Here is a 13,680-nt window from a genome sequence, read left to right as displayed (position 1 = left end):
CTTTGCAATCACTGCATAGGTTTTAGTCAGTAGACAAGCACTACCCGTAAGCTTTCGCTCTCATTTAGTCTTCCTTCGTCATGCATCGACAACTGACCGGTGTCATTGCTGTTGTTATTCTGTTCTTGAAAGGCAGTATTGACTTATACCTGTTATTACTATAGAGCGCTGAAGGCGCGTTTTTTTCCCCCCATTCTGAATTCCCATAGACTTAATATCGCGTCAAATAAGAACTGTGTTCCAAACATAAACAAATGATCCCGGTGGTTCGACTCATATGGATATGAAGCTGACGGTGACTGACGGTGAGAAAACGCTAATGTTACTTCCGCCAAATTAGTTACATTTTTGCCAGAAACAGACTGTATCAAATATGAGTGATTGACTATCGTAAACAATACAGAACCACCTCCCCGACAAAACGTGTTTATTTTTGGAACGCAATTCTTATATGAGACGATTCTAAGATGATCCAATGTTATTCTCCATAGAGAAATGAGAAACGAGTGAACGTCAGGACTTGATATGGGAGTCTGATACTTGTCAAAGGTGATCTTTCACCACAAACTGCCAGTTATGCAAATATTTCCTTCTGGAACAAATTGTGCTCCAAATGAATCTTTTGCGATACACACACCGTCCTCAGAACAAATCCGCCAATAGCACAGAGCAGGTCACATAAAGGGAATTACCCATCAACTCAATATACACGGTCATGTTGAACATTCAAACTATGATAGCTCTTCATTCTGTTTTCATAACATTAACTTTCAAATATATCTGCTTTAGCACTTGCGCCACAGTGAGTGTACAGTTGCACTGTACCATAACACCATAACATATTCTCATTACATATAACATATTGTCATTATCAGGTCATTGTAATCACTTCTTATCTGCTCACCTGTTTCTGTGTCTCGACATAAGAGAAAGAGATCTGTTCCAAAATAAATGATCCACTGTGTTCACACACGTACCCTCTGACGGATGTCACAATTTCACAAATATGACTTTTTAAACTACAGTTAATTCGCCGGTTGAACGACAACCACTTCAGAGACAGATTTCAAGACACTTTTTACGGCGTGGCCCCTTGGCTGTCTTTGTCAGTCCGCGACTAATGTCACTGGACCGATCAGCGCCAAATTTAGTTTGCACCAAGGCCAAGGAAGTAAAGCCCTGAATATATATATGAGTGGTGGGAAAAGTACTGAAATGTTTTACTTAAGTAAAAGTATCAATACTGCAATGTGGAAATACTCTGTTACAAATAACATTCAAAATGTACTTGAGTAAAAGTACTTCAGTACTGAAAGTAAAAGTACTCATTTTGCAGAAGGTCCCATTTCCCAAGTTTACAAATATATAAAAATGCTTTGAAAATAGCCGATCCACAAGCTCACAACGCGTCGCTTTGTGAGCTTGTAGATCGGCTATTTTCAAATAGCCCAAGTATGCATAGGGCTGAAGTGGTTAATGTATGTTTTGTAATATTAATCCAAATCTACAGAGTAACTAGTTACTAAAGTTAAACTAAAGTATTGAAAATTGGAAATACTCCAGCAAAGTAAAAAATCCTCAAAAGTGTACTTAAGTACAGTTCCTGAGTAGATGTACTTAGTTACTTTACACCACTGATATATATTTTTTTTATCATCCATAATCTCAGATCAACTGTTTTGTGCAAAACTGACATCAACATTACGTCAAGAGTTCCACAGGGAAGTCAAGCCGTAATTAGACCCCATCTTGTTTTTCATTCAAATATTTCCCCCCTGAAAGTGGACGTATGCAAATTTTGGAACACATCTCTGCTTCAGTGTTATACAGACCTACCCAACAAACCACCTCTGTGTATGTGGATGTCATTACGTTTTAACCACTTTGAACCCGAGAGTCCCTATTCTGGACCAAATACTCGGTAAGAATAGCAGATCTACAAGCTCAACATTTTGAACTTGTACGTCGGCTATTTCCGGCAAAGAGATTTGGTGTAGAGGGAAATTCCTGTGGACAAATATAGGGTTTAAGAGGTTAATACATTTATAAAATCATTGTCTTAATGCATGGAAGACACAAGAATGTGACATGTTTGTTTGTGGTGGGTTTGATAATATTAACTGTCAGTATCAACTGTCAAATACGTCTGTTTAAATAGTTAATGCACCATAGTGTAGTGTTGTATTCTGCACTCTTACAGTAGCAGCAGCAGTACTCTAATAGATTTGTAGAGCTCAGCATCATTCCATAGCTTTCAAGTTACTCTCATATATCATAACATATGCATCATTATCAATTCATTGTACATCCGTTCATATCTCACCCGTTTCTGTGGCTCGACATAAGAGAAAGAGATGTGTTCCAAAATAAATGATCCGCTGTGTTCACACGTACCAAAAATACGTGTTCACAACAACGACTTTCAACCTGGCATCCCTATTTTGGAGAGAAAGATTTTCAAAAAATTCGTTGAGAGCTTGTAGATCGGCTATTTCCGCTATTATTGTGTGACACCGCCACGGAAAAGACCGTTTTTTCTTTGACTATTCAAAAATAGCAGATATACAAGCTCATATGAGCTTGTAGATCTGCTATTTATACATTTTTTAAATCTTGAAAATTTGTGCAAATCTTTAGTTTGAATATATATATTTGTGTTACAAATGTTCGCTTTAAAAAATATGTATTCAAAGATTTGCAAATATTTTCACAATTTTTCAAAAATAGCAGATCTACAAGCTCATAGCGCGGCACTCAAATTCAAATGTTTTCCCCCTGAAAGTGGACCAGCAAATAACGTTTTTTTGTAACACATCTCTGCTTCAGTTTCATACAAATGGACACAACAAACTCTCCTCCATGTCTGTGGATCATGTCATTAATCAAGTTTTAATTCATTCAAAAAATCATCATTTTAATTCATTTAAAACCTACAGTTACACACGCTGGAGGAATGTGAAATGAGACGCACTGGATGTCGTACGCATGGATCAAAGTTCTCAAATCGCCACGACTGATTCCGGTCATTTTGGAAGCATGTCGCGCAACGAAAATAGCCGATCTACAAGCTCTCAACACGGTCGCACTGTAGCGTGTTGTGAACGTGTAGATCGGCTATTTTCAGTTATTCGTTATTTAAAAGGGATAGTTCACCCCCCCAAAAAAAAAATCGCTTATCGATTAGTCATCCCATGGAGAATTCATGGATAATTTTGTCCCATTCCTTCAGTCGTGAGATTTTATTCAGCTTTAATCCATGTGTGTACGTCAAGAGGCGTCGTGGGTAGAGAAACGGTGTGTCTGCAAAACTACCAAGCTGTAAATATTTGTATTGTTATTTATGCATGTACTCTTTTTCATGTCGAAAAACACAAAAGGCATTAAAAATAAATTTCATATTTCTCTAACCTATGTTACACGTGTTGTGGTGTATAACGGGTTAGTGATTATCTCAGAATGTTTGTACATCGGAGAAGACTTTCAAGTTAAATAAATCTGGGATTCATTTTACAAAGCTACGCTAACTAATACTTCCTCTACACGTTTCCATTGGCCGGCGACGCCAGCTCCGCGATCTTGTTATTCAGCTTCTGATTCGTCCAGTCCTTTGTGATGTCGTCCAGGTGAGTGTCAAAATCCACCAATAGCGTGTGATCTCCGGACTCCAGCATCTGATTGGCTACGGCTCGGGTCTCCTCCCACTGTCTCAGCATTATCCTGGGGGGGTCACATGACCACAAGTTAAACACGCCCCACAGCATCAACATTAGTAACAAATAACAGGACAGAATTTGAAATTAATTTGACTTGTAGATTAGCCACTTTAAACCTGGCATTCCTATTTATATATTTTTTTCTCCTCTCCCCCGGAGAGGGAGACAGAACATGCAGAAATTCTGGACTGTGTAGAAATATGTAACAGCATCCTAGAAGATTTTCACTGCGGTGAACAAGACATTCTTTTTCACCTTTAGAAACTTGTAAACTATGACCTACTTTGTATTCAGTAAACAGGATTATCTAAAAGAGTAATAATGTTGTACGGTGACGAAAAATCATAATGTTATAGGGCAAGACCACTTTGGTAGAGGTTTGGATTGTGTAGTTACTGTACCTTGCCATGATGCAACTCCAAATGTGGACAAGAATTCAAAAACTACTGATCCATTGATTAGAAATTGATGATTCAAAATATGCTCCTCATTGCCTTGCATTGTACGGTGAAACTAGCACATAAACAAACACAAACAACGCTGATTCAGACAATATAGAACATCACCAAACCCAGTACTGTTTGTTTTTTTAATAAAAATGTCAACTTCCTGTTGATTCGCTATTTTTATTAGGAAGAAAACCCAGACTGGATCTGCGGATCCGGATCTTCAAATAGCAAAATCAACAGGAAGTTAACATTTTTATTTTAAAAAACAGTGGGTTTGGTGATCTATATTGTCTGAATCGGGTTTTTTTGCGTTCGTTTACGTGCTAAAAAAATGACGTTGAGAGCTGTTTCACTGTACAATGTAAGTCAATGAAGAGCATATTTCTTGTCCACCTTTGGAGTTACATCATGGCAAGGTAACTACACAACCCAAACCTCAACTAAAGTGTTCTTGCCCTTTAAGACATTATATATAATCTAAATCTATTTTAGATGTGAACAGGGCTGACTACACTTCAACCTGGCATCCCTGTTCTGGCATGTCATCATATGCAATGAAAATGTAAAGAAATGTAGGAATTCTCAAAAGATAGCAAGTTTACAAGCTTGGGCACTTGTAGACTGGCTATTTTTTACTATTTGTCCTCTGCGGATATATATAGGCTTAAGTGGTTTTACGCGAGGTTAGCTCTTACGTGTGTTTGTCTTTGAGGGTCCATCGTGTATCTTTGCGCTCATACATCACTATAGGAGGAGACCGATCGTCTGGAGACATTTTCCCACCGTCAATCTGAAAGTGAAATACAGACGGTCATGATCAATACTAAATCTGGTGTTCTCAGTCTGTGCTACAATTTGCAGACAATCATCTAGAACGACTTAAAAGTGAAAAATGAGAGAATGTAGTGCTTCATAGAAACTAGGATACCAGGTAGACATCAAACCTATTAACTGTCCAAAAAACTAAATTACATTTCTTAACATTTGTGGTAAAGAGAGAGAGAGAAAAAACTAAAACATCTAAATAACAAAAACATGTGAACAAGTCAAAGTAAATAGCTATTTTCAGCTTTTGTCTGTGTGCGTGTGCGTGTGTGTGTGTGTGTGTGTGCGTGCGTGCGTGCGTGCGTGCGTGCGTGGTTCTCACCATTAACAAAACAGCGTTGCTGAACTGCTCAGATATCTTGTCTGCTATCTTCAAGGCGCAGGGCGTGGGACTTCACGGTCAAAAAGGAAGAAAGAGGAAGATTACAAACTTTTTAGGATTTTTAACGGATAACACAGAGTGACCTCTGTGACAGTGTGACACCACAGAGTAGGTAGAGAGGATACAACTCAAAAACCCTTGGGCAGGGCTTTGACAGAAGCTGCTAATGGATGGGCATCGAACCTGCAACCTCTTGGTTGGAGTTAGCGGTTACAGGAGGATGCTCTCTCTCTGGCCATTAAAGCTGCAATCCATCACTTATTTTACTGCTGCAGTGGTTGTAGTTTGTCTTAACTGCTCTTCAGTGGTGCAAAGTAACTAAGTATATTTACTCAAGTACTGTACTTAAGTACTTAAGTACAGTTTTAAAGTTTTACTTTACTGGAGTGTTTCCGATTTTCAATACTTTTACTTCTACTCCACTACATCTCAGATGCAACTATTGTACTTTTACTCCACTACAATTATTTGAAAACTTTAGTTACTAGTTACTTATTAAATTATTGCAACTTATTATTGCAAGCTCACAACGCACGCGTTATGAGCTTGTAGATCTGCTATAGTCAATTTAGTAAATTTTGAATTCCGGACTTTTACTTGTACTAACAGAGTACTTCTACATTGCAGTATTGATACTTTTACTTAAGTAAAACATTTGAGTACTTTTTCCACCACAGCTGCTCTTCTATTGAGACATTTACAGTGTAGATCCTGTGGTTGGGTAGTGACACCTACTGGTCGACAAGTGGTACTGCATGAATCTCAAAACTGCAATATATCCTCTGTATCTGTTTTAGCTCAGCAGTAGACATTTCGTTCGCTTGAGTGGGGGGGGGGGGGGGACCCGGGGTTGAATATCCTGAGTAGGAAATGGAAGCTTTAAGCCACCCCTTGTTCTATCTCACAACTTATAGTTACTGTATCTTTGTCACTAATTAATTATATATTAGCAAGGGTGGCAACACTGGTCACTGACCTGCTGTCTGCTATACAGGCGTTGCCTTGGTAGTAGCCGACTATCCTCTGCTGGGTCTGTGAACACCACACGTCCACCTGAGATGCAACACAAAACAACACATGCTATTGACTAAATGGGGGGGTTGAGAGAGAGGATGAGAAGTCACGCGAAGAATATTATTTATTATATTTACAATTATTTGTTACTTGTATTAACCCATTGAATCCGGGAACGCATCTGTGTCATTTTAAGATTTTTTTTGGCTATTTTTGAAATATCTTGAAAGATCTTTGAATATATATTTTTTTAAAGCTAACATTTTGTAACTCAAATCTTTGCTTCATCGGGGGTCCCTGGAACAAAACATTTTGAGATGGGGGTCTGCGGCCAAATACATAATTTAAACCTAACAGTATGTTGCTATATCTGTGGCGCTCCAACTTTTCCATGTCAAGGACCCCCAAAAGGATATGGGGGGTCAAATAAATATCATTTTGGCGGTTAAAAAGGTTTGCTTTAAAACATAGGTTATATATAAAATGTGCACACATTTTCCACGATTTTACAAAAAGATCTACAAGCTCTCGCTCTGGCACTCGGTGCGGCGCTATGAGCTTGTATATCTGCTATTTCAGCCTGATCTCACACAATTGACCCAGTGCACGTCATTCCGTGCATTGTCGCCTAGAAAACCTGTGCACATGTACGGCGAGTCCCACGGTGGGCGTAACCGGGTTGCAACCCGGAAGCAGAGCAGTCCCCACAATAAAATGTACACTCAAACGGCACCGAGTAGGCTCAAGCGAACGTCGCAACGTTCAGGACGGCAACTCGTTCGCAATAGCTCACTCGGTGGTCCCTCACGTGGCTCCAGTTTGCTTGAGACTGCGGCACTGTGCGCCTCCGAAATAGTTTAGTCAGTGGTGGAGATGTGCACGGATTTTCGGGTTTTCCAGTTGTCTATGCACGGAACGACACTCTGTGCAATGTATACTAAGTTGTGTGAGATCAGGTTGGCTATATTTGACCCATTGAGAGAGACCTGAAGCCGATTCTACATGTCTCCTAAATCTCAACAGTTTTCTGAAAAACGTATGTTTCTATATCAGTGGTGCTCAAACTTTTTCATGTCAAGGACCCCCAAAATGATATGTATTTGGCCGCAGACCCCCATCAAAATATTTTGTTCCAGAGACCCCCCAGAAGCAAAGATTTGAGTTAAAAATGATCGCTTTAAAAAAATATATATATAAATATATATATATATATATATATATATATATATATATATATATATATATATATATATATATATATATATATATGGATATATAAAGATTTGCACACATTTTCACGATTTTTCAAAAATAGCAGATCTACAAGCTATGAGCGCTATGAGCTTGTATATCTGCTATTTTTGAATAGCCAAAGTGTAAAATAATGCTTTTTTAGCTCAAATCTAAAAATGACACAGTTCCAGGTCTTAATGGGTTAAATATCCAAAGAAATCTTAAAATGACACAGATGTGTTCCCGGCCTTAATGGATTAACCATTTAAGCCCTATTTCTTTTTTATATATAGCAAAAATAGGTGATCTGAGCTTGTAGATCGGCTATTTCTGCAGCCTATATGCCCAGAATTGGGACGTCAGGTTTTAAGTGGTTAAAAAGTCTTATCCAGGGACAGTTGGTGGAAACTAACTGTGTGCGCATATAAAATACTGAGCACAAATCTACAGTATGCAAAAGGTGGTTATATAAGAAAAGAAAACCCGATGTAGCTCTCTCTGCAGGTAGAGGAGGGAGTATTTTGGCAACAGAAAAAATGTAGGAAGTAGGAACAATTATAAATGTGATCCTTGAACCTTGATATTGTTTGCCGTTCTTACACTCAGTGTTATAGTCTGTGTTCTTCCAGTCCATTAATAATTTCATAGCAACATTAACATTTGTGCGTTTGAAATTGTTGTATTCTTCTCAGTATCGGTTAAGAATGGGCTACTTTATTGCCCATTACATTCACATGAAATAGACATTTCTCTTCAGCATTCTGGCAAAACAAATGAAGACCAAACTTGTGGTTAAAATGTTAGTTTTTCACAATAGATCTTGTACCGTCATTGGTTTTGTCCATAGCTTTTTTTTTTGTGAACCAAAAACAACGCAAAGTATGTTATGCAACCATAACATACTATTAAATCAAAACACATCCTAAATTAATATGAACATATACTAGGAAATCTATGGGATATTAACAGGTTAATTGTGGGAGTTTTTCTAACTATTTAATGTAAAAATGGGTGTGACAACAAGAGCGTTCACATGAGCACATTTCCACACCGATTTCTCCGCCACAACATTATTCAAAAAGAGGATTTTTCAAACATCTGACGAAAAGGCAGAACAATGTCTACGTATCCATTTAGAGTCCAATTCATACATATGACCCGTGCTACTGGAAAGTGGTGTCCATACAGCCAGTGAGGCGTTATTATGGATCCCACCATAGTTCTAGGCCGGTTGACAGTCGGAATGTAGACGGCACCCGGGGAGCAGTATGGGTTAGCGCCCCAGCCTGCGTCTTCCATGAGGAAGAAGCCCAACAAACCCACGGTGAGGCCTTTTAGGAGGGCCTTTCAGGCAAGCCGCATGTGGAGCCTGTAGTGCCATCACGGCCCAAGACACCATCATCACACTGGAGTGAAATGTTTGGAAAGGGGGAGTCTGGTGCAACGCTCAGGTCCTGGACCTGGTGAGACGAAGGAGGAGCCCGGCCAGGAGGCCATCCACAGAGCCTAGTCCCTCCACGTGCCAGAGCCGGTCCCGGCAGGGTAGTTCCGGAGAAGCGGACTGAGGGGCCCTGTCTTGCCCTAAGAGGACTGACCGTGGGTAGCTACTGGGACGTAAGTCGGGGGCTTGACCAACCCCGGCTGGGTCACCTGGGCGAGGGTGTAGGTTGCGAGACCCGAAACACCCATCGACCACAGGCAACAACACTGATGATACTGTACGTCCCAGGTGCATCCATGTGATGCTTTTTATTTATAGGCAAAACCCGCTGTGATTGGCCAGTAGTCGCTGTGATTGACAGTTCTTGTTTTTGCAACTATGTCTAAACCTAACCTTAAAGGTAGGGTAAGTGATATATTTTGGTAATTTTTTTGTTTTTGTTAAAAAGGTTTAAGTACTATATTTTGATAGTAATCATTGCTACAGAGCGTTTGTTCGGTCACAGGGGTCTCTCCAGCTCTTTAGTAAACAGAACATAGTACATTTTCAGGTAGGTGACAACATTTAAGCCAATCAGAAGAGAGCACTGAAAACGCATTTTCTGTTTAACAAAGAGCTGAAGAGACATGGGAGACTCCTTATATGGACAGGACACTCTATAGTAACTAGTACTATCAGAACATACACCCATTTTGCAATTATTTGAATAATTGCAAATCACTTACCCTACCTTTAACCCTAACCGCAGTAAAACTATGCCTAAAACCTTACCCTAACATTAACCTCAGTATGACTATGCCTAAACCTCAGCAAAGGGAGGCGCACTGCGGCACCACGTGAGACTCAAGGCCGTGCACATTGACGAGTGTGTGTCGTCCGAGTTGGCAAGCCGTGGTGGAGGTGGACGCAATCGTTTATCATGCTAAGCAAAACGAGCGCCCCCAACCCCCCATTTCAGCCTATCACAAGCCGCCGAGTCCTCAGTCCCTATCCTAGAAAACAAAAGGATTTTTCGTACCTGTGTGAGGGCCAGCTGAGTGATGGGAGCCAGAGACAGGTGAGAGTGAAGGAGGGGGACGCAGTCGGTGACCATGACGGCACCGCCTTGCGAACCGGAGGACAACAGCAGCCCGTTGATGCTGCACCGCGGGAACAGAGAGGCGTGGAGGTACATCTTTACGTAGGCGCGACAGGACAGCTCCACCTCACCCATGGCTGAGAGACGCGAGGGACACACACAGCTCTGTAAACACACACACACACACACACACACACGTTTTGAAGATGGTAGGGGTATTTTTTATATCAGGAGTTGCCCCCGAAAGTGTATCTTAACCTATTAAGACCGGGAACGCATCTGTGTCATTCTAAGATTTCTTTGGCTATTCAAAAAATAGCAGATCTACAAGCTCATAGCGCGGCACCGAGTGCCGCGCTATGAGCTTGCAGATCTGCTATTTTTTTTTAATCGTGAAAATGTGTGCAAATCTTTTAATGTATATTCTACAAATGTCTTCTAAATCCTAACAGTTTTTTGAAAATCATATGTTTAGCAGATATACAAACCCATAGCACGGCATGTAGATCTGCTATTTTTGAATAGCCAAAGAAATCTAAAATGACACGGATGCGTTCCCGGTCTTAATTCGTCCAAGACTCCAAACAATATGGAAAAAATGGGTTATATATATATATTTCTTTTAAATTCTGTGCAGGTGATTTACTTGACAGAATGTAGCTCATAACATGTCTATGGTGGATTTTTATGAAACAAAAACTTTGCAGATAGAAAGAGGATAAATCAAGCTTTCCATACAGCTGCAATGTTGGTGAGTTTAACGTTGTTTAATACAATCAGATAGGACTTACTTTACTGTTTGGATGTATGGGCTGTTCAAGGGTTGGTATTGCAACTCTAGATTCCAGATATTAAAAATAGAATCTAAGAGTTGTGCTCTGGTCAGAGCTAGTATGCATGTACAGTATCTAGCCTATGTATCTAGCCTATATGTATGCATGTATTTATGTATGTATGTATGTATGTATGTATGTATGTATGTATGTACTGCATATACAGTATGTAGCCTATGTATGTAGCCTATATGTATGCATGTATGTATGTATGTATGTATGTATGTACTGCATGTACAGTATGTTAAGTATATTCCATCCATCCACCCATTCTAGCCTTGGATCAGGACTATCATAGATGTATTTGATAGAATATATGTTTTTGATAGATTTTGACATTTGCATATCTATCATAGATATGCAAATGTCAAAGAAAATACATCTAAATACATCAATAGATCTATGATCAAATAGTAATACATCATCCATGATAGTCTTGATCCAACCCATACATACAGTACATAGTAGCTCCGTTTGGAACCTCATTCTATCTCAGAGAGTGAGGTTCCAAACGGATCTACATCCATAGATCTATAGATCCATACATACAGCATCATCATCATAAAACTGAATCAAAGCACAAAGCTAGCCGTTAGCATGCTGGCTAACCAAGCAGGACTGTTTTTCCTATTCTTACCTCAAAAGAATAATTGTTTTGATTTTGATTTTACAATACAGCATTCAGAAATGACCGGCTCTGCTCTGCGATGTTGCATCAAATATTATTAAATATTATTAATAACGATAAAACACTGAATGATGAGGAATATCTAACGGTCAGCTCTTCAGTCTTTCTACCTGTCAACTACTACAAGCTACTTCCCTTTCCCCGCCCACAGCAGCTGTGATTGGTCACCATGTCCTCGTTTAGACATTTGATTGGAGGGTTCGAGGTGTCAGTCATTTCCTACAGCTGCTGGGTAGAGTTTGATTTTTGTAATAGTGCTCCTCCTGGTGGACTGAGTGTGAACTGCGTTTTTGGTTCAGTGAAAACAGGTTATCAGTGAATGCCAAGGCAATATTTATGTATAGCCTACATTGTTTTCACAATTAATTGTATCAGTATCAAACTCAATATTACACCTTGGTTTTTCAGTACAACACCCGGCCTTCAACAAAAAAAAATCAAACAAACATTACAATGAAAGAAATAAATACACAGAGGTTTTATCTAAAAGCGTATTACACTTGGAAAGATATCCTACTTTGGGACTTTTCTATAACTCATCCTATTAATTGACTCAATGTACTGTTCAAATTCAATTAGAATTTTCTTTTAAATTGTAGGTTAATGAATGAAACATTTTCAAAGGAAAAACAAAAACAAATGAACCATGTTGTCTGTATATATTGTGATTTATACAAATAAAAAAGTGTAATGTAAACTCCTGTGATATTCAAATCTATGTACATTCTTTCTTTCAAATATAATACATATGTTGTTGTCAATAGTCTCCTTTTCCATCTTACAAAAGCTGCAATATTACATTTGCTATCAATGTGAATGTATCAAGTCAACCATTATGATTGGCAAACAAACCCTATTAATGTACTGTGTAACAAACAAAGAAGGGGTTACTAGCAGTGTAAATTATATTATATTAGCCTATATTATATGAGGCTATATTATATTATATTATGATATGAACTTACAGTTCTAATATAACTTCGTGTATGTTGCTATAACTGCCTTGTTTCATTGCCTTTCTCATGACCTGTATATATTTATTTTTCTTCACTAAACTAGAACTTTCTGACCTGTTTCCCTTTCTCTGCTTTCTATGTCCCACTCTATTCTCCTTCCATTTTCCTGAAAATGACAAATGAGCTTGTGTACGAAAACAGTATGCCTTGGACTCTCCTCCTCTTCCTATACCTATATACATGCTTTCTATGGAGGAAATTCATTTAACTCTGTTTGCCAGTACAGTACATGTACTCAAGTAGCCTATTGTACTTAATTAAGTACAATTTTGAGGTATTTGAACTTTACTTTAGTATTTCCAATTTCCAATACTTTTACTTCTACTCTCAGAGGCAAATATTGTACTCTACATTGCAGTATTGATACTTTTACTTTTACTAAGTAATAAATGTGAGTACTTTTTCCACCACTGTGTGATATAATGTGACACAATGAAGCTGATTCTGATTCTGATGTTGCAGTGGACCTGAGTGAACACGTGACTGTCAGCCAATTAATGTATAGAAGATGAGCCCTCGTGGCTGTCAGCCAATAGGCCCATAGAAGAGGAGGGCCTTCGCGGCTGTCAGCCAATGAACGTTTAGCAAAGGAGGGGTTTTATAAACTCAACGACCCTTTGCCTGGTTGCAACTCTCTCATTCATCAAAAGGAGCCCACTTGACTTTCAGTCTCTCTCTATAGAATACTTTCTACTTTTGGTATTTAAGTACATTTTGAGACCAATGCATGGTATCAAACATTGTTGTATAGGTACTTTTACTTTACTTTTTTACTAAGTACAAAATGTGAGTACTTTTTCTTCCACTGGCTGGAGGAGATACATAATGTTCTCTGACTGAGACACTGCCCAGGAGGTGACAGGGTTTATTTGATTTGATAATATAATAACTCAAACGATAACGGGATTTGTTGTAAAAAAAAGAAAAAAGACCCAGATATGTGTAAACACAAAACATCACTCAGAGTAGTCAATAATATAAATTGATATAGATTATTTACAATCCAAA

General features: G+C 38.8%; 1 protein-coding gene across 2 annotated transcripts; it reads right to left on the bottom strand.

Annotated features, from left to right (window-relative positions):
- Positions 1-2,870: 2,870 nt before the first annotated feature.
- emc9 (ER membrane protein complex subunit 9) lies at positions 2,871-11,771 on the bottom strand. Of its 2 annotated transcripts, none has more exons than XM_080417913.1 (6): positions 11,606-11,771; positions 10,076-10,300; positions 6,346-6,422; positions 5,310-5,379; positions 4,858-4,952; positions 2,871-3,717 (listed from the first exon to the last, which is right to left on the bottom strand). In XM_080417913.1, exons 2-6 carry the CDS (start codon positions 10,268-10,270, stop codon positions 3,537-3,539), a joined length of 618 nt encoding a protein of 205 aa, XP_080274039.1. In that variant the 5' UTR covers positions 10,271-10,300; positions 11,606-11,771; the 3' UTR covers positions 2,871-3,536. The 2 variants fall into 2 exon arrangements, with proteins under 2 accessions (XP_080274039.1, XP_080274040.1); XM_080417914.1 differs by having other exon boundaries at positions 10,076-10,272.
- Between the last annotated feature and the right edge of the window lie 1,909 nt (positions 11,772-13,680).

Source organism: Gymnoscopelus braueri (genome assembly GCF_963280865.1).
Source record: "Gymnoscopelus braueri genome assembly, chromosome: 21".
In the NCBI taxonomy this organism is placed as follows: Eukaryota; Metazoa; Chordata; class Actinopteri; order Myctophiformes; family Myctophidae; genus Gymnoscopelus; species Gymnoscopelus braueri.
Note: the sequence above shows the minus strand (reverse complement) of the source record. Positions and strands in the feature narration are given on the sequence as shown.